The 21,872-nt window shown below is 42.8% G+C and overlaps 1 protein-coding gene and 1 long non-coding RNA gene across 2 annotated transcripts; one reads left to right on the top strand and one right to left on the bottom strand.

Moving 5' to 3' along the window:
• The first annotated feature begins 262 nt into the window (after positions 1–262).
• Positions 263–5,007, top strand: LOC105744540 (uncharacterized). Its single transcript, XR_001117579.3, has 3 exons — positions 263–484; positions 3,110–3,297; positions 3,494–5,007. It is a non-coding gene; the product is annotated as an uncharacterized lncRNA (long non-coding RNA).
• Positions 5,008–19,776: 14,769 nt separating this feature from the next.
• Positions 19,777–21,499, bottom strand: C6H10orf120 (chromosome 6 C10orf120 homolog). The gene is made up of 3 exons (XM_004477018.3): positions 21,283–21,499; positions 21,002–21,077; positions 19,777–20,529 (listed from the first exon to the last, which is right to left on the bottom strand). The coding sequence occupies exons 1-3, from the start codon at positions 21,477–21,479 to the stop codon at positions 19,777–19,779; spliced, it is 1,026 nt and encodes a 341-aa protein (XP_004477075.2). The 5' UTR covers positions 21,480–21,499.
• Between the last annotated feature and the right edge of the window lie 373 nt (positions 21,500–21,872).

Below are 21,872 nucleotides of genomic sequence, written 5' to 3'. Positions count from 1 at the left end.
ATATCAACCTCAAAGATAAAAGGTAAATGTAGTCAATAGTCTTCCTTTTTCTCTTCACAGAGAGAAAATATATGCTTTTGTTTGGAGTCCAAGTGGCTCACTGGGTAGCTCATGTACTTGGAACACTTTGATTTTGGCAAAGGAAAGTGCCATCTGCACCTGGCCATCTGCTTCAGCTCTTGACCAACCCTAACACTCCCTCTCGGATCCAATTTCTCAGGGACCCTCCCGGTACACCCCTTTACACACACACACACCAACTCCTCTAGAGCACAGCCAGCCTCCTTGGTCCTCACATCTTCACATGTCATGAGCAGGAAAAATATGCTACCTTTCCAAAGAGCAGATGTCAAACAAGGAGTTAAGCCTCCTCTAAATGTCTGCAGTCTCACAAGCTGAAGTGCTTCACTATGTTTGGGACCTGGAAATGAAAGCATTAAAAGAAAAGGGAATCACTGCAGGAGGAAGGATGTGTCCTCATGAGGTGGGCAACTTTCTCATTTCTTTATTTATTTACCTGGTATTTGTGTGATTTCAGGTAAGGGCCAAACACTTTACAAATGTGAACTCACTTGATCCTCTAATATCTCATAAGGGAGGTACTATTTTGAACTCATTTCAGATTTTGGAAACTGAGGCATCACTGAGAATGATAGTGGAACCCCTGGGGAGAGGTGTTTAAAACAGGATGGGTTCACATTTGCTTCACTGAGCTGGTCAGAGTTGTCTTAAGTCTAGCTTGGGGCAGGAGAACTGGCTTCAGGTGTGTGCTGTCCTGCTCACCAATCTGGCATTTTTGGTTGATGATAAAGAAAATTTTGGAGAGGGTTATACATTTCTTCCGTATCCCACTGTTGAAAATAAATTTTACTACAAGTGGGTATAAATTCCTTTAAAAGCGTCAAAAGCGGTTCAGTGTAAAGTCCTCTTGTTGAGAGATCATCAGAGTCAGGTCATCAGTGTTGTGTTTTGCTCAGATGAATTATGAAGTAGGAGGGCAAAATTGACACAGACTCTAAGACAGCGGAAACCCCTCAACATTCTCTTATTCTGGTTTTAGCACATACTGAATGTGGGGGCCTCCTCACGAGTCCTTCAAACAGGTTCTTCAACTATGCTGGGCTCAAAACTTTCTGTGTCTGGATCATCAAGGTGAAGCCAACTCAAAAATCCATCTGATATTTCCTTACCTCAAGTGAATGCTCAGGATTAGAGTTCTGTTTGCTGATGTTTTGTTTTCTACATTGGAGTCCATCTTGGCCTCTTTTAGTTTATCCTTTACCCAAACATCAGAGGCATTTAAAACTCCTTCCAACTCCACTTTCACTCTCTGATGAAAACCTTTCCATGGCTCCCTGCCTTCTGATTTAGGTTTCATCTCCTTTACATGGCTTTGCAAAATTCTTCATGTTCTGGCTCCTGGATCTTTCCTCCCTTCTAGTGTCCTCTCCCCTGAGACTACCCATTCTGTGCTTGAGCCACAATTGACAGTTTTTGATACACTAGAACTTTTAGCAGCACTGTGCCTTTGTTCACCTGTCGTCTCCACCTGGAATGCATCTTTCCACCCCTTCCAGACCCTTCTGCCCTCTGCTTAGGATCCTCTATTCATATTTCAAAAATCAGCCTTGGGCTCCCTCTCCAGGTGGAACAGGTCTCTGTTATCCCAATCAGGACCCCATGTAAATCGCTATATGTGGGGTTTGATAATAATTTCACCTCCTTATTTCGTTGTCTCTACTAGATTGGGTACTCTACTTCTGGGGTTCAAGAAATATTTCTTGAGTGAAAGAATGAAAGAATGACTAACTGACTGACTGAATGAATGAATGCAGTGATAAGGCCACAGCATATATTTCCAATGCAATAATAACACAAAACTTTTCCATCCTTGAACAGTCTTCACAGATTTGACATGGAAACCACATTTCCATCAATTCCAGAGCAAAGCCAAATGCAGCACACAATGGAATTAGAGAAATGATGTCATCTGAGTGACTCAGGACCCCTCCCCCTCCACACCTGCTGCAGGGCTGACCATTCCACTAGTTTATGCAGATGCTCTTTGGGATGAGGGACTCCTTAGGGACAGCTGCCTCAAAATAGGACTTAGATCATCCACAGATCTTGATGGAAGTATGGTACAAACACATGATTGGGGAACAAGGAGAGGTGAAGATTGAGGAGAGGGGCAGGGGTGAAAGGTCCTAGGGCTTCCTGTGTCACCACTTCTCCAGGCTTCAGAGGAATAGACCCTTCTGAAATTTCTCCTCTATTGGCCCCTTGTTCAACACAAACACAGACAAGTTTGTGTTTGAATATGATTGCTATCGCACTTAGGAACTTGAGGCTAGAGCTATAGCAAAACTAGTGTAAAGGGTGCCAGTATAGGGCCCTGCTGTGGTATTTCCCCAAGTGTTTTGTTGTACTACAGAAGGCCTCCAGCAGAAGTCCCCATGGCTAAGTAAGGAAGTGGGTGGGGAGATCATGTTTTCAAGACTAGAGGAGTAGAGGAAAGACCTCCTGGGGTTGAGATAATCACACTTGTACTTTGTCTATACAGTATATGGCTAGACTTCCCTCTCCACTCTGCCCTTGCCAGGAAAGGCAAGCTTGGGCTGTAGGGGCCATACTGCTCCGCTGCCAGACCCATCTGCCAGAGAGGGGGTTGCAGAAACCACGGAGAGGTATCAACATACTCAAGATGGGGCTTTCACCTTGGCACCATGGTTGAGGCTCAGGGCAACAGATGCTGTATTGGCTCCATTGTGAAGCTCATGAGACCTGAAATGCAACTGGTTCCTGAGACTAATTTCATTTCCTGGAATCTGAGAGCCATGGGCAGGGATTCCCAGTATACTTGGGAGCCACATGCAGCCTTAAGTATATGTGTGTGTGGAGGGGGGCAGGAGGAGGTGATTTGAAAAGCTGGGAGGGGTCCTTGGGTGACCGATAGACATTTCTTCTCTTATCTTCATCTGGCCTTTCTCTACTTACAAGTGGAGCTGGTACAATCTGGTTTCCACTTTTTGGTGGAGGAAGGCTGCCTTTGGGTTAGAAAATGATTTTAGAAGCTGAGTCTTGTCTTCCTTTACCTCTGTTCATACAGCCTCAAATATGCAAATGAGCAGCTGGAAATCATAGCTAGACTTCTGGGGCCCAATTCTTTTGGGAAAGTTTGTGATGGCATCTACCTCTTGTTCCACTCTTCTTCCAACATCATGACCATCAAGTACTCCCGAAGACCCAAGCAGCAGCCCAGTTTCTTTGAGCTATTTTACCATGGAGATCCATGAGGTAGGTGGCAAGCGGGGTACCTCTATTGTTTCCTCCAACCCAAGGCTGGCCATGTGGTATGATGGGAATGTGGTTGTTGGTGTGACTATTGAAATAAGATTGAGCCAACATTCTGCTGGACTACTATGTGGTGAGGAAAGTCAGTGAGGCCCAGGCACCCTCTGCTGAAGCATACATAACTCCTGTCATTTTCCAGGACTTTCAGTACTAAACCCAGGAAAATCCAGGATGCCTAGCAGAACTTAATGTCCCTGGTCTGTATTGACTGTTCTTCCTGTGCCTCCAAAGTGTAAACACTGCACTCTAACTTTGTGGAATCTGGATGCTGATTATGATATCATCTTTCTCTCCTTCCCTTCCTGTGGTCCAGGAGGGCTCCAAGCAAGGAGAAGGGCCATGCATCTCCTTTCCAAGCTCAGTAATTATCCCTTTGTGTTCAAGCATCTCCTCAACAGTGGTATCTATTTTCTCTTTTTGTTTCCTGATACGCCAGTAACTTCAAGTTTTTCACGTTTTCTGTCTTGATGTCCTTTCAGAGGAAATCCATTCACTGGTAAGAGTGGCCATTATTATTGCATCTTTTCCTCTCTTCACAGAAAGAATACATGCTTTTTGCTTGGGGTCCAAATTGCTCACTGGAAAGAGCATGTACCTCGGACACAGTCTTGGCAGTGGGAAGTGGCAACTGTAGTTGGCCATCTGCTTTAACCCTTAACTATCCCTAAATCCCCATCCCAGGTCATATCTCTCAGGGGCCCCTCCATGCACATATGCCCCTCCCCCTTCTCAGCCCTCTCAGCTCCAGGTCTCATGAGGCAGGGAAGAAAAACAAGACGTGAAATGAGTCGATGTGAAATGAGGAGCTGAGTCTCCTCCAAAGGTCTGGAGTCTTGAGAGCTGAGGTGCTTCATGATGTTCAGGAACAGGAAATGAGTGCATGAAAGGAAGAGAGAATCACTGCAGCAGGAAGGGTACAGGTTAGAATGGGGAGCATGTCCTCACAATGCAGGCTGCTCATTTATTTATTTACTTACCTGGTGCTCACTAGGTGCCAGGTAAGAGTGAAGCACTTTACAACCATGAACACATTTTTCTTATACATGCCCTGAGGAAGGTTCTATTATTATCCTAATGTTATTGAACATTACCCAAGTCCTATGATCCTGAAGAACACGGAAAGTTAAAGAAATCCTCAAACCCTTTTTTTTCCAGTTAATGCCTTACTGCCAGGAGACACCCACTCCCAAAAAACTTAAATAAGATTCTCAGAAGTCTCCTTTTTCTTCTTAGGACAAGTCTAGACACAGACCCACTAAATTCCTATTCTTTGACCCATAAGTGATTAGCCTCACTCTTTGTCTCCACTGATCCAACAGAACAAACTGCTTGTTCATCGACTTGACCAAAGTGTAATTAAGATGCTCTCCTTCCCCACAGGACCCTGAATTTTGACCCGCAACTAAAGTTTTAAACAAGCATTGGAACTCAGAACCACTCCTCCTTGATGGTCCTGGAAAATCAACTGAATGTGAGGACAGACATTTCCCAGTCATTTCTGATCAGGTCCCCTGCTCATCTCATCCAAGTAGCCTTCTTTATTCCTCCCAGTGAAAGAAAACTCATTTCCCCCTGAAGTTTGAGATAATTGCCATTGTTGTGCTTGAAACTTTCTACTTGTTACTGTCATTTTTTAAAATAAAGTCTTTCCTAACCCAAGACTGGATTTCCTTTTATATTTGACAATTTTCATTTTATAATTGAGGAAACTGAGGCACAACAGAGATTGATTGTGAGATATTTTCTTGCAGGTGCTTAAAATAAGATAGATTCTCTTTTGTCTGGTGAATTAGTCCTAGCGCAGGGCAGGAGAACTGACACGCTGCTTTATGAGAAGATCTCTAGGGAGGCACAAGAGGATGTTTGTGCCATCTCTCTGCTCACTGATCTTCAATGTGATTGATGATAGAGAATGTTATGGTGAGGGAATATTAATTTTTTTCTATTTCCTATTGTTGAAAAAAATTGTGTGAATTCCTTCAAAAGCTCTGAAATGAGTGAAGGAAAAAAAGCCCATTTTGTCTGTTGGATCATCAGATTTGGGTCATCCATGTTGTGATTTTTGAGGAGAGGATCAGAATTAGAAGGATTAACAACGATGCTGGCCCCAGGAATGGGAACACCCCAAACAGGATGGAGCTGCCCTGAGTCCTTCAACATTCTTTTCCCCTGTCCTCAATCCTTCAGGAAAGTTAATCAACTATCTTAGACCTGAAGCTGCCTGTGTCTGTACCATCCAGGCGAAGCCATTTCAGCGATGTTCATCTAGTGTTTTCTTTCCTCAAGTGTGTGCTCAGGATTTGAATTCTGCTTTTGCTGATGTTGTTTGCTATGATGGAGTCCATCTTGGCCTCTTTGAATTTATCTACTACCCAAACACCGGAGGCATTTAAAGCACCATCAGACTCCATTTTGACACTCTGCTAAAAACCCTTTTATGGCTCCCTGCCTTCTGATTTAGGTTTGCATGGCTCTGCAATGAGTTTTAGAAGGCAATGCTCAGGAAGCTAACTATAGAACTGCCATATGATCCAGCAATCCCATGCTCTGTATATACCCAGAAGAACTGAAAGCAGGGACATGAACAGATATGTGCACACCAATGTTCATAGGGGCATTATTCACTACTGCCCAAAGTTGGAAGTAACCCAAATGTCCATCAACAGATGAATGGATAAGCAAACTGTGGTATATACATACAATGGAATATTACTCAGATGTAATAAGGAATGCAGTATTCGCACACGGGATAACATGGATGAATCTTGAAGGGAATGACTTTACCCCTCAAAATGGTGATATCTTTCAAAAAGACAAACAATTTGCAGCAGTGCTGCTTTTGGCACCACTACCTGCCCAATTCCATTTTGACTAATTTGTTTCATCTGTCACTTTTTGAAAGGTAGAGTTCAATCCACATTTTCATTTATCTACTTGTTTGACTGCATCTTCTGTATTCTACACGGTTGTTATGTGTCATGTGACATAGTTTTAAATTCAGGAGAGTTAAAATCACCATGGATAAGGTGAAACTTTCCACGGTATTTCCGGAGATGAGAAGCAGTTAAAAAACCCTTTGTGGGAACAGATGTAGTTCAAGTGGTTGAGGGCCAGCTTTCTATGTACAAGATCCCAGATTTGATTCCCAGTACTTTCTAAAAATAAACAAGGAAAGAAAGAAACAGAAAACCTACTGTCATTGGGGAGTGAATGTAGCTTAGTGGTTGAGTGCCTGCTTCCTATGTACAATGTCCTGGGTTCAATCTCTGGACCTACTTTAAAAAAAAACCCTTGTCTTTGGGTACAAAATTGGCTCCAAATGCTGTTATGGGTGTTTGAGGTGGGATCTGACCTTTATACTCAGCACTCAGATGCTCCTCAACTGTTCTTGAACTCATGTTGACATCTTTGAGAGCTCTTGGAGCTACTGGGTCACATCTTGGCCCTTCTGAGAAGATGTCCTCTTCCAGCAAAATTGAAGTTCAGTTTTTAGTGATCCACCTTCCAGCCAATCAACACTTATTGTGCTATTCCAAAGAACAATAATGACACAGGCAAGATGCAGAACCTGTCTCTCTATCTCTATCTCTATCTATCTTGGTCCCTATTTCTGTTTCTATCATCTCTCTTTCTTATTTCTTTGTCTTTATCTTTTCCTTTTTCTCTATTTCTCTATTGATGAGTCTATCCATTTCTGTATCTATCTCTATATATTTCTCTCACCCAGGTTAACAGAAAGCTGAGGGAAAGACATTTGCTATTATCTTAGTCAATACCCTTTTGGTTGCAAGTAACAGAATCCACTTACGGTAATTTAGCAAAAAATAAGGGAATTTATTAAAGGATCAAGGAGGGTCTTATAGAATCGAAAGTCAGTGGGGACAAGAACCCAGGTTGGGAAGCTGCCCTCCCACTCTCTTTCTCATGTAACTTCATCTGACATTTGTGCTTCATTTAATCCTTTCCACTGCCTGGCAGCCTCTTCTTCTCTGTGCACGTTACAGAATATGACTGCCCCCAAAGCTCCCAAATTTATCTGCTCTTAATTCAAAGGGACAGCAAAGATTCACTTGAACCTCTTATTTCCATCTTGGCATTCTGAGGGAGAGAATCTGATTGATCCAGATTAGGTCAAGCATCCATCCTGGTTGAATCAGCCATAACCCACAGGGCAGAGTCATAGAGTATAAATCACATAGGCGGTCCATTCATATGGTGTTGGTCTCAGTTCTTGGAGAAGATGGGTTGGGGGCCTCAATGGGCAGACATTCCCCAAAGGTATCTACAGTGTCACCTAATACCATTTCTCCCCGGCCAGCCTTGTTTACCATGTTGCCCATGAACTTGAGTTTCTATTTTTACTGAGTACTTCATATATCCAGGAGGAGATGGGTATTTAAAGAAAAGGAATAAGGAAAAGTGATATTAAATTGAAAGTGACCAGGTAACAGAAGTGAAGAAATTAAGCCCAGCAGGGAAGGAAGGAACTGGTTTAGCCCATCACATATCATGACTTCTTGTGACATGTGTTGACAAAACCACTGCAATAATCTGTTGCTGCTCCCTCCCCATTAAGGGGAAGCTTATTGAGGACCAGTTGTCCCCTCTTGCTGATGAAGTCCAGATATGGTAAGTGTTGGATAATCAGAGCCATGATAACAAAGGAACACTGCCCAAGATTCCATTCCATCTTCTGGTACAGGGGGCTAAGCTCCAGAGAGCCTCAAGGCCTTAGAAAAATCTCATTTTGCTTCAGGAAGAGGGTGCTCAGTCAGAATGGCCTGAAGATGTTTATTCAGGTTTTAATTATACTCTTAATGTCAGCTAACTCTTAAAAGAGAATCAAAGCTGCAGGTTTGGCTCAAGACACATGGCAACATGTCCCTGGACCTTTATTACAACCTCTACATGCTGGTTTGGTTTGATCAAATTGTACTTTGGTCAATTGTGGTAATCATTTGGGTTTTTTTTCTAATCTTGTAGAATGTCCTATACCTTCCCAGAATCCTAAGATAACTGTATGCTACCTGGTAGTTATTAGCAAGATAAGGACTATCATCCCCTTTTACAAATGAGAAAACAGAAACCCTTAGAGGTTGTAGACTTGCCTGAAGCCATGTGGATCACAAAATTTCAAGGGTTTTATAGAAGTAGAGTTAAATTTTACAGAGGTTGGAATTATATCTAGAGGGTTAAGGGACTGCTATGGGGCACCTTGCCAGTCAGTGACAGAGCCAGACTCAAACCCAGGAGTCAGTGCTTCTGTCCGTCTGCCCACCTGATGGTGGGTGAAGCTAACACCATCTTTCCTCATCCCCAGCACAATACGTTCCAGAGATGGGATACATGAGACCATCAGTCCCAGGATCTCTGCATCCATCCCTGTCTTTAGGTGAATCTTTATGCCAGCCCGAAGAGTTGCCATTCCCTTGCTAGCATTCTTTACACCAGGTTTGGGACCACTGTGTAGGTGAGAAAGAAAGCACAGTCTCCTTCAGGTGCAACCTGTTGACTAACTGAGAGAGGCCAATAAGGAAAGACCTTAGAGAGTGTTGTTGTAAAAAAAAATGCTTGACATGATGCTTTTTGTGTGTGGCTGAGTTATTTCTGTGACCCAAGCAAAATGCTTTTCACATGCCATTTCATTTAATGCATTTTATAAATGATGAGGTCACAGTGACTTGCCAAAAGCACATTCATCCAAGGTATTCATGAGTGCAATGAGCATTTCTGATGATGGAGGTTACAGGGAGGAGTCCCTGGAGCTTCAGACAACAAATAACTTAAAATAACTAGGCACTCCTGGTCTCAAAAGTCCATGATCTCTTTGTCCCCTGGGGGTTTCACCTGGCCCTTCACCTTGTAAGGTGCCTAAACTCACCCCATCTCACTAGCTCTTCTCTCCCTCCCTTCTTCTTCTCAGGAGAAAAACAAACTTCCTTTCATTTCCTCATACAGAGAGCCTAACCATTTTTTTATTGTTGTTAGGAGATTCCTTAAGTATCCCCTTCCAGCCCAAAATGGATTTTAGGGTATTTTCCCCAAGAAAGACTACTTACCATAATATAAATTCTTACCATCTCTTCAGGAATATAAAATCTAACCTCATTACAATAAAATAATTGAGCATATGTGGTATGCTGTGTACTAGGGATACCAAATGATTAAGATAGGCCTAAGAACTGAGGTTACAAAAATGGCTCAGGGAAGTGGATGTGGCTCAAGTGATAGAGCTTCTGCCTACCATAAAGGAGGACTTGGGTTTGATCCCTGGGACTTCCTGGTGAAAAAGAAGAGAAAGCATGCCCGTGTGGTGAGCCAGTGCCCACGCAAGTGCCTGTGTGGTGAGCCAGTGCCCACATTAGTGCTGGCACGGTGAGCCAGAGCTTGTGCAAGTGAGTCACACAACAAGATGATGAGGCATCAGAAGAGAGACAAGGGGAGAGTCAAGGTGAAGTGCAACCAAGATGGGGAACTGAGGTGGCGCCATTGACAGGGAACCTCTCTCCACATCAGGGATCTCTAGGATAGAATCCCGATGAATCCTAGAGGAGAAAAAAAATAGGAAGAGAAGACAAAAAAAGAAATAGATACAGAAGATCACACACAGCAAATGGACACAGAAAGCAAAAACAGCAGGGTGGGAGGAGGTGAAAGGGGGAAATTAATTAATTAAAAAAATAAGTATAGCTAATAATTAATTAATTTGAAGGAAAAATTTTTAAAAAAGGCTCATCATCCAGTGGATTATACATACAGATAGATGGAATGTGGAAGGATGAAGCCAATGGAGATATGAAGGGAGTAAAGTCCAGGTTGATATGGGATCTCAGAGGAGGGCAACAGACCCAGTCTAGGAGGTGGACTGTACAAGGAAGCGCAGTGTGTCTTCAAGAAATGAAGCTAGGAAACGGACTTGGCCCAGTGGTTAGGGCGTCCGTCTACCACATGGGAGGTCCGCGGTTCAAACCCCGGCCTCCTTGACCCATGTGGAGCTGCCCCATGCGCAGTGCTGATGGGCACAATGAGTGCCCTACCACACAGGGGTGTCCCCCATGTAGGGGAGCCCCACGAGCAAGGAGTGCACCCATAAGGAGAGCTGCCCAGCGTGAAAGAAAGTGCAGCCTGCCCAGGAATGGCACCGCCCACACTTCCCATGCCGCCGATGACAACAGAAGTGGACAAAGAAACAACAAAGAAACAAGACGCAGCAAATTACACAGAGAACAGACAACGGGGGGTGGGGGGTGGGGGGGGGAATTAAATAAAATAAATAAAATCTTTAAAAAAAAAAAAAAGAAATGGAGCTAATGGTCTTGCCGTGGTTGAAGGGCCACAAATTCTCCAGCCTGTTTGTTCCCAACCTGGTCACCTACTCCAGATGCCATCATCACAGATATACCCTCTCTGACTCCACAGGGCTCTTGTGTGTGGCTTGTGCAGGACCAGATTATGTGGGGGCATTTTCAGGACTTGGAGTTGTCCTGGATGGTACTGCAGGGACAGATGCTGGACATTGTATGTCCTTCCATGGCCCTCTAGGTGGAATGGGGTAGAGTGTAAAGTACAAAGTAAACCAATATCCATGTGGTGCAACAGTGCTCCAAAATATATTCACCAAATGCAATGACTGTCCCACAGTGATGAAAGAGGTTGTTGATGTGGGAGGAGTGGGGTGAGGGAGGTGGGGGGTATATGGGGACCTCTTATATTTTTTGAATCTAACATTTAAAAAAAATTAAAGGAAACGGACTTTGGCCCAGTGGTTAGGGCGTCCGTCTACCATATGGGAGGTCCGCGGTTCAAACCCTGGGCCTCCGCGGTTCAAACCCCGGGCTTCCTCGACCCGTGTGGAGCTGGCCATGCCCAGTGCTGATGCGTGCAAGGAGTGCTGTGCCACGCAAGGGTGTCCCCCGCGTGGGGGAGCCCCACGCGCAAGGAGTGCACCCGTGAGGAAAGCCGCCCAGCGTGAAAAGAAAGTGCAGCCTGCCCAGGAATGGCGCCACCGACACTTCCTGTGCCGCTGACGACAACAGAAGCGGACAAAGAAACAAGACGCAACAAATAGACACCAAGAACAGACAACCAGGGGAGGGGGGGAAATTAAATAAATAAATAAATCTTTAAAGAAATAAAATAAAATAAAATAAATTAAAGAGAGAAAAAATAAACTCAAAAAAATTAAAAAAAAAAAACCCCAAACCTACAAATGTCATAAGAATGGAAGATGATGGGGTCTGTTTCCACAGGCAATTCAAAGTGAAGCTAATACCAAAATACAAGGAAGTCCAAAGAAATTCTCACTTTTCCAATAATGACTACTTAAATTTATTTGAAAATCCATCATCAGATTCTTTTTTTCTGAAATCAGTCATTCAATCTATAATCTATCTATCTATCTATCTATCTATCTATCTATCTATCTATCTATCTATCTATCTACCTACCTACCTACCTACCTACCTACTACTTATCTATCTTGTGGTATTTGCCTATCAGATAACTCAACACCTGACTTTTGAAAGAACATATTTAATCTATCACCTAACTCCAAGGCTGTTCTGTTAATCAATGTTCTCAAGTAATGGAGAATTAAAAAAATTTCTAGTTAAGATTCTTTATCATAGATCTCTTTTGTTTCCAGTACAGGCTTTCTATAATCCCACATCACTGATAGAATAGTCTACTCATCAGAAGACAATTATGGGGCCTTGGGGTCAATTATCTTTAGCAAATATTATTGTCCAGGTATGTTCATGTAACTCCAAGTAAGAGGGAAGGATGACTATGTATTTAATACAGGACATTTTCTAAAACATATAAAAATTAAAACCTGGGTCTGTTTTCCTAATTAATTCCTAAAAGATGGCACATCCATATACACACATGATTAACTGTGGTTTATTCTTGGGTGACGTCCAGATAAATAATTCATATTGTAGTTTAATAATGCACTAAAAATATCAACAGAAAGAGGGCACTACCTTATCCCTAACTGAAGGGGTTAACTTAAAAAGTTAGCACTTTCTATTTCCAAAGAGTTGGATTTATTCTCATAGGTGACTTTAGAATCTCACAGAATTTGACTCAGTAAAAACATTTCCAAAGCAGGACCACCTGGACTATTTGTAACATTATACTTAGGGTGCATCTGTTCTGAGGTGTGGGCAAGTATATACTGACTACCAATTTTATTGCAAACAGCCACTTAAATGAATCAAGAAGTGGACCTTGGTGATCATTTAGCTTAACATACTCATTTTACTAATGAGGAAATTGAGTCACAGAAAACCAAAGAGGCTTACCCACAATCACACAGCTGGTTTGTGGCAAAGCTACAAGGAGAACGCTCCTAAATTCTTATCCAAAGAACTCTGAAAAACTATAAAGCTGATTCCTAAGCAATTTTAGGATCCAGAAAAATTATTTTTAAGCTTTCTCAAAATAGTTTGAGTTCCAGAGACTGTTTTGATATTCATAATTTTATACATTTTTTCAAAAAGTCATGTCAAAACTGGAAATATTTTCCTTTTCCCCAATGTCCAACTTTACACCAGTTGAACAGTTGACCCATTTCTGTGGTTTATACAGTTTCTTTAATCAGAGCCCACTGATGACTTTGGAATGATGCTTCATTTCCCAGTTTCTGCCTTGGCAAAAGTGGCTACCAAAACAATAATTCAAATAATGCTTTTCTCCTAACTTGCAGCCATGGCTGGGTTATTATTGAAAAGAAGAGCTGATGGAGTCTCCTGCTGGTGATTCTCCTGCTTGAAGGGGAGCTGCGATTCTGTAAAAGCCTGAAAGGAGAGAGCTGGAAAGGAGCCTGACCTTGTGACAACAGTGGCGGTCATTGTGGACCAGTTCAGATTCTTTTAAACCGAGTAAAGAATTGTTGAGGATGGAGCAAGTTCAACTGAGGGGCACTTGGGTTCAGATGCAGACAGTAAAAGAATAAGCATGCCTCTCAAATGCTGAATGTGTTGTCTTTGACATGGGCTCAAATTTTTGTCTTTTGGTGAAAAAAATCCTCATTTGTTTCAGATGCTAAAAATGCTTTGGGGAAGCAGATGTGGCTCAAGCAATTGAGCTCACACCTACCACATGAAAGGTCCTGGGTTCAGTTCCCACTGCCTCCTGGAGAAGACAAGCTGGCATGATGGGCAAGCATGGCAAACTGTTGCAACAAGATGATGCAGTAAGATGATGCAACAAGATGATGCAACAAGGAGACACAAAGAGGAAAGACAGTAAGAGACACAATAAAGCTGGGAACTGAGGTGGCTCAAGTAATTGAGTGCCTTTCTCCCACATGGGACTTCCCAGGTTCGGTTCCTTGTACCTCCTAAAGAGAAGACGGGGAGGCACAGAATGCACAGCAAATAGACACAGACAGCAGAGAGCAAGTGCAAAACAATGGGGGGAGGGAGGGGATAAAAAATAAAAAAATAAAAATGCTGTGCCTAATAACCTGGCCTGGAACTCAGGCTTGACCCAGCCAACACCTGGGGGGCTAAGGGCCCACTTCCCTGTCCAGTTCAGACCCATGGCTCAAAGTATGGTGAGCACTTCAATCATTCCCTGATTAGCTGAGGACAAAGAAAATGGCCTGGCCATTGAGGGAGAGCCCAGAATTTGGAATGGTTGCTTGAAGTTATGAATAGTAGCCATCTGTCACCGGTCTTGATTATTGGGAAAGAAAGGAGGAAGGAGCTTAGACTGACATGCCTAGGTTCTATGTGGACTACATTAGACTCTGATTTATTGAGTTGTTTCTTGCCAGGAAATTCTGGCAAAGGGGCTGTGAGTTGGTGGCTGGTTGTGAGTTTGTCTTGGAGTGAGGATGGTTGGTAAGGAACAGAGAACTGATGTAGGGACCACACAAGAGCAGAGTCCCATAGCAGAGTGTGTGTGTAGAGGAGGCAGTGCACAGGGAGGCCTAGCTAACCTCTGGCTTCAAGTTCTTTCCTCCCATGAAAATCCATTTTTGAGTTTCATAGCTATCTAGAAGAGCCAGCCTTGCTTTGAAACCTGCTTTGAGCCATCCTTCTTGTTGATGGCCAAATATCTGTAAGAAACAAGAGCACAAGTCTTGGTAAACCTCTGGGTCCTAGTTGTTGTCTTCAAAATCTGCAATCTTGGGACATAGGCAGACCCTTAGTGGGAATAGCAATAATGGACTGCAGAGACCCTTGCCACATTCCTCTGACATGCTCAAAGGAAAAATGCATGCTATAGTCATGCCTGGCCTGTAGCAGCATTGACTTGTTGGAGAGAGGTGTGGATCTGCCTTGTTACATTAAAGAGATAGGAAGCATAGAAATAAGAATGGGTTGGTTCTGCCTTCCACAGTAGAAGCTCTATGACTAAGGAGAAAGTGGAGAGCACAGAACAGGCCATTAATCTTTAGGCCTGAGCACCCTTCTTTTCTTTTATCCATCTGGAATACAGGCTGCTTTCAGCTCCAAAACTCTGTGATAGAGGACAATCATCAAAACTGTGACAGGTTAAGGAGTTCCTGGAGTCAGTTCATGCCACAGGACAGTTGCTATTCTGTCACCCAGAGGTATCTACAGCATCTGTTTGGGGCCTCTAGGAGACTGGAAGAGCATACTGCAACCTCCTTGAAAGAATGAAAGGAGACTGCCCATCTGCAGAGAAGATTTGTAAGTGGAGCACTACATGTCCTGGAGGCCGGTGTCCATCCTCCACTGATAGCACGAGCCACCTTGGGAGATATTCCACTGCTGGAAACTCCATTTCACCAAAACAGGGGAGGAAGAGATGGTTGGGCACTAACTTCAGCTACTGATTGGTAAATTCAGCAGGCTAAAGTATAATCCTAAGAACAGCTAAAATTTGAATCTGTTCAGGTCAGAAGGAGCCTGGTAGATGCTATTTTAACTCTGACGCTGGCACAATGGGAAGTGGGGCAGACTGAGAATCACAGTGCTGGTAGGGATCAGCTTCTTTCCACCTAGATCAGATTGCAGCTCTAGCATAAGCCCCAGCCCCACCTCTGGCAGGGAGGATGCTGGGTGGACCTGTGCCAGCCTCTCTGGGAAATACAAGCCATGCTGCAGAAGCTGGTGATCATCCTACTCTGATGGTGCAAGCTTCCTCAGGAGCTATTCTGTGGCTGGAGTTGGAAGCTCCGTTCCCCAAAAACAGGGGAGGAGGAGATGGTTGGCTACTGATTTCAGTAAATTCGACTGACTATAGTATAACTCTAAGAACAGCTGAAATTTGAATCTGTCCAAGTCAGAAAGAGGCCAGTAGTCACTATTTTGATTCTACCCCCAGCATGAGGGGTAGCCAGGCTGGCTGAAAATCACAGTGATGGTAGGGACTGGCTTCTTTCACCCAGATCAGCCTGCAGCCCTAGCCTAGGCTTCAGTCCTACCTCAAGCAGGGAGGAAATTGGTGGGCCCTGTACCAGCCTCTCCTGGTAACTGAAGGTACATTTGGCTGGCACAAACTGAATAGTTAGAAGTCTACTGGGGCAACTGCAGTATTTTGGGACCACACGGCATAGATTGATGGCATACTTGCAGGTCCATTCCTGCTGGGCAGGGGAGAAAGGGGTGTGAAGCTTCATTAGTCTCTGGACAACTACAGTCTAGGCCTGCATGACTTGGATTATTACATGTCTGTGGCTTTGTTCGAACACCTGGGAATGTAGAAAGTTGGGAGAAGATTCATGAGTCCCTGGGGCAATAAAAGCAGCTGGAGTCCCCACAGCTTGCAGCACCAACTACATCCTTGGCTCCTACTACACAAACAGTAAGGGAGAAAGGGCAAGAAAGCCTAAACCAGAGAGAGAAACTGCACCCAGAAAAATACTCTAGTAAGGCAGATGCCAAGACACCAACAAAAAATTATAATCCACACCAAGAAACAGGAAGATATGACCCAGTTAAAGGAACAAGATAAGCCTCTGGATGACATAAAAGAGTTGAGACAACTATTTATAGATGTTCAAACAAATCTCCTTAATAAATTCAATGAAAAGTTTAAAGAGATTAAGGATATTAAGAAAACATTGGATGAGAGCACAAAGAAGAATTTGAAAGCATACATAGAAAATAGCAGATCTTATGAGAATGAAAGGTGCAATAAATGGAATGAAAAATACACTGGAATCATATAACAGTAGACTTGAGGAGGCCGAAGAAAGGATCTATGAGCTTGAAGAAATGGTCTCTGAAAGTGAACACACTAAAGAACAGATGAATAGAAGAATGAAAAAGAATGAACAAGTTCTCAGGGAACTAAATAACAGCAAGAGATGTGCAAATATATGTGTCATGGGTGTCCCAGAAGGAAAAGAGAAGGGAAAAGGGGCAGAAGGAATAATGGTAGAAAATTTCCCAACCCTATGGAAGGACATAGATATCCTTGTCCAAGGAGCATAATGTACTCCCATCTGAATAAATCAAAATAGACCAACTCCAATACACATACTAATCAGACTGTCAAATGCCAAAGACAAAGAGAGAATTCTGAGACCAGCAAGAGAAAGCAAAGCATAACATATTAGGGATGCCCAATAAGATTATATGTCAATTTCTCATCAGAAATCATGGAGGCAAGAAGACAGTGGTCTGATATACTTAAGAAGCTGCAAGAGAAAAATTCCCAGCCAAGAATCTTATATTGGCAAGATTGTCTTTCAGAAATGAGGTCGAGATAGAATATTCACAGATAAACAGAAACTGAGAGAGTTTGTAACCAAGAGACTGGCTTTTCAGGAACTACTAAAGGGGTGTGCTACAGCCTGAAAAGAAAAGACAGAGAGAGAGAGAGGCCTGGAAGAGAGTTTATCAATAAAAGTAACTGAAAGTGTCAAAAGAGTGGTGAAAATAAAATATGAGATAAATCCCAAATATTCAGGAATAAATTTAACCAATAATGTAAAGCATTTGTATTCAGAAAACTACAACTCATTGTTAAAAGAAATAAAAAAGACCTAAATAATTGGAAAAACATTCCATACTCATGGGTTGGAAGACTAAATATCATTAAGATGTCAATTCTACTCAAATTGATATACAGATTCATTGCAATCCTGATGAAAAAATTCCAACAGCATTTTAAAAATAAACAGAAAACATGATTATCAAATTTATTGGATAGGTAAGAGGTCTTGAATAGTCAGAAACATCTTAAAAAGGAAAAGGAAAGTTAGAGGATGCTCATTTCCAGACTTTAAATCATAGCTACAGTGGTAAGAACAGCATGATACTGGCATAAAGACAGACACATAGACCAATGGAACTGAATTGATGGTTCAGAACAGAACCCTCACATCTATGGTCAAGTGATTTTTGACTAGCCTGTCAAACCCACCCAGCTTGGACAAAATAATTCATTCAACAAATGGTGCTGAGAGAACTGGATACCCATAGCCAAAAGAAGGAAAGAGGACCCCTATCTCACACCTTATACAAAAATTAAGCAAAAATGGATAAAAAACTTAAACATAAAAGCAAGAACCATAAAGCTTCCAGAAGAAAATATAGGAAAATATGTTCAATATCTGGTGGTAAGCGGTGGATCCTTAAAGAAGATAAGAGGAGGACTGAGATGGACTTCTGATGTTTAATGTATATAGAAGTTTTAATTATCTTTACTGTAAAAGTGTGGAAATGTACAGAATTGATGGTAACACATTATAGCGAGAGTAACAACTGGTATATAAAGGGGAATGTGGTTGAAAAGGGTAGCCAAGGATGTAAATGCCAATTGAAAGAAAGCTAGAGACTAATCTAGGGACTGAATTGCACAGTAAACCCAGAGGGATGAGAATTGTGGTTGATAGTACAGATGCAAGAGTGTTCTTTTTGAGGTAGAGCAGATGTACATCACTACTGCAGGGTGTTGGGAATGTAGAGAAGCATGGGAAAACTGGAATTGACCTGTGGACTGTGGTTAACAGTAATAATGTAATATTTATGCATCTATGCCAAAGATGTAGTGTGTTGATAATGGGGGAGTATGGAAAAAGTGTGCCAAATGTACACTGTGGATCTGGTAATAAGCTGATGATATTATCTCAAAATCTGTGACAAATGTTCCATCACAGTGTGGTGTGTTGATAGAGGGGTATTGTCTGAGAATTCTGCACATGTACATGATTGTTTTATAAGTTTACAACTTTGTCATAAAAATATATTTAAAAAAATAATAGGGTGGGTTGGGAGAAAAACACACCAAATGTAAGATAAGGACTATGATTAGTAGCAAGAATTTGACAATGTTCTTTCGTAATTTGTGACAAATGTCTCAAACAATTCAAGGTGTTGGTGGTGGGTTGATATATGGGACCCCAGTATAATGTTATGCATGTTTGCCTTGTAAGTTCACAACTTTTACTACACACTTTTTATGTATGTTCATGTAAAAATGATATTAAAAATAATAATAATAGGGTGTGTTGGGGGAAAATACTTTGGTTATTAGTAGTATTTTGAGGATGTTCTTTAATCATTAGTTTAAAATGTTTGACAACAATGCAAGGTACTGAAGGTAGGGTGAGGTATGAGAGTCCTGTATAATGTTACGTATGTTTGTTTTGTAATTTCACAACTATTACTATACACTTATTATTTATGTATATATATATATGAGTGATATACTTCAATAAAAAATAAAAATTCTAAAGAAACAACAAAAAAACTGTGGTATATTGATTGCAAAAATGATCCCATTCTTTCAGCCCTCCAGCCCCCATGTCCATGTCCTTTACAATACGACTTTGTCATTCTTCGTATCAAGACAAGAGACCCATTTCCCCACCCTTGTATCTTGGCTGGGCTTGTGACTCTCTTTGGCTAATACAATGTGGCAGAAGTGATGGTGCCCACCTTCTGATGCTTGGCCTCAAGAGGCCTTGCAAACCTGGGACCCTGCAACAGCCAGGATTAGCCTGCTGGAGGAAGGAAACATGTGGCCCAGTGACCCCCATCAATCTAACTGATAGCTAACTCCTAAAAGGAAAGCCATCTAACTGGCTTGGAATTGACTCTTAACAGATACAGGACCCCAACTGAGACCCAGAGGACTGTCCTGCTAAGCTGAGACTAACTTGCTGTAAACGAAATTAATGGTTATTGTCTGAAGTCATTAAATATTGGGATGATTTGTCTTACAACAATAGATAGGATCCGAGAGCAGAAGGAGAGGACGAGGGGCCTGTCATCCAGAGAAGTTTTGGGTAGTTGGTAAGGATGAGAGCTGAGAATCAAGAGTTCCTGGAAACCAGGAAACCTCAGCAGGTAGATCTCACCATAAGGGCCCCTGGAGATCTGGGAGGGGAAATCAAGTTTCCAAAAGAAGAGGGGATAAGAAGGAGCCTGGGATACAGCTGGTGGGAGTAAGAAGAACCAGGACACTTGGTCATCCAGGAGAATAGATGAAACTTTAATAGTGGTGAGAAGCAAATCTTCTCATATATTCTTCCCAGACACTTTCTTCTTGTCGGTGGGCGGTCTTCACTGCACCACCGGGGTGTGCTCCTCGTGATATAAAGTCCTGATTCATTAGCATCAGATCTCCGGGGAAGTCAGAAAAGAGGAAAAGACTTCGGTTTGTTGGACCCGTAATGGACCGTTCCAGCTTCCTCGTGGGGAGGAATGGTTTCCGTTCATTTGGATGGTTTGTTAAACATCGTTTTTTTTCTTCTGACTTGAAGATTACATTCATTTTTATCTCTTGTCTTTTTGTGTTGTTGCTCTCTGCCCCCTCTTTCTCCTGCTTGGTGCTATCGTTATCATCAACATTAAGGTTTTCCTCCTCTTCCCCCATCTTGTCTGTTGCCGTTGGACCCAGGCCTGTTCCTGACAGAAGTGAAGCGCTCCGAAACCTTTCAATGTAGGGCAAAAACTGCTTATTTCTCAGGGCTCGAGCAAGCTGCATCCTTTCAATGTGCTTGCTGATGTTGATCCTCTCGCGCGGCGGCATTTTGAACTCCTCTGGGGGCACAATCACCTTTGCGGTCCATATTTTCTCAAAGGGTCCACAAGCAGCACGAGTTGTGGCACATTGTTTCTTATATTCCAATGCCTGTTTGTAGTCTGGGGACAGTAACTGTAGTTCCTTGAGCATTTTCCGTTCTTCCTCTTGCTTATAAGCCAAAAACCTTCTTGTCGCCACTGTGTGAACCCCTCCTAGGCGCTGACAACAAGATGGGGCTGGTTAAAAAGGTCCACGCTCCCGGGACATGGGCACCCCCAGAAAGAATTAGCTTATGGCTGGTGCTCCCTCCATTGCTGATGGGTAGTGGGAAAGAGGGCAGGTCTTTGGGGGTCAGACAATCCTGGGTTCAAACCCTGATTCTACTTCTTACCTACTATGAGGTTAATGGAATCGTATGGACCCTCCAGGGTTATTGGGAGGCCTCAACAGGACAACATACATGAGAGCAACCAGGGCATGAGATGAGCAGCCAGAATGGCAGCTTTGTCACTTAGAGCTACATTCTCAATTGGGACTTTTAAGTAGGAGAGTGTTTTGCTATACACGTGTAGAAACTACTCAGCCAATTTGGGAGCCCACTATTGGGAAGACTTCTCTCTTGGTGGTTTTTTGAGCCTCTGGCTCACCCTAGCTAAACCAACTTCCTGTGTGTAAACCTCAGGGCACTTACAAGGATCTCTTTTTCCAGGGGAGAGTATTTCCCAAGGGCAATGCGTGGGTCGGATTTGTAGAATTTGGTCCAAATCCTGGAAGGCAAAGAGGCAGGTGTATTAGAACTCTGGAGAGGATCTACCTAGTTTTCCCACTTGGTGTGGGAAACCTCACAAAGGTGACTCTCTTTTAGGCTGGCTAAAGCTACTGTGAGCAGGGCTTTCTGTAGCCACAGGGCAGCACCTCTTTCTGATGTGGATGGATGGGAAGGAAAAGACCAGAAGCGCAGGTTACACTCACCCCAACTGTGAAGCAGAGCACAGATCTTCTTGCCAAAGCAGAGATTCCTTATCATGAAAAGAATAGCTCGTAGTAACTATTGGGACTGACTTTCCATTATTGGACTTCCGCTCTGCAACCTTCCTCCCTTGGGGAGTCAGATCTTTAACCCTCTGTTTTCCAATATTCTGCCAGCCAATCCCCCATTCTCTGGTCATCTTCTAGCATTAGGCTGGGATGGGAGGTGTTAATGCCTGGGAAGGTTTGTAAGGCAGTTTAATGGGAATGTACAAACATTTCTTGCATCATAACTGGCATTGTTAGGGGCTATTGTGAGGTCTAAAGTTAAGGCAGCACGTTATCCTCTGGGATGAAATGGACACATACTGTCATGATCCTGGTGTTTTGGGAGCCAAAGGAGTAGAATGTGCAGAGAATGGGGCTGGGAGGTGATCTGACTATGCCACTGCCATTTGCAAGCCCACAAGGACTGCTTAGTTCATACAGAATGAAGACTCAGTCTGCTAAAGTCTCTCTCTCTCTGGTATTTGCTTGAATCAAATACCAGATGGAGCTCCTCACACTCCACCCATTCCACTCTCCATGGTTCT

This window comes from Dasypus novemcinctus, chromosome 6 (genome assembly GCF_030445035.2).
Source record: "Dasypus novemcinctus isolate mDasNov1 chromosome 6, mDasNov1.1.hap2, whole genome shotgun sequence".
NCBI classification, from domain to species: Eukaryota; Metazoa; Chordata; class Mammalia; order Cingulata; family Dasypodidae; genus Dasypus; species Dasypus novemcinctus.
Note: the sequence above shows the minus strand (reverse complement) of the source record. Positions and strands in the feature narration are given on the sequence as shown.

Coding starts and splice junctions, on each gene's coding strand:
- C6H10orf120 (XM_004477018.3), bottom strand. CDS start 21,479: ATGACCAGAGAATGGGGGATTGGCTGGCAGAATATTGGAAAACAGAGG. Junction 21,078..21,282: donor TGCTCTGCTTCACAGTTGGG/GTGAGTGTAACC, acceptor TTTGCCTTCCAG/GATTTGGACCAAATTCTACA. Junction 20,530..21,001: donor CCCTGGAAAAAGAGATCCTT/GTAAGTGCCCTG, acceptor TCTTGTTGTCAG/CGCCTAGGAGGGGTTCACAC.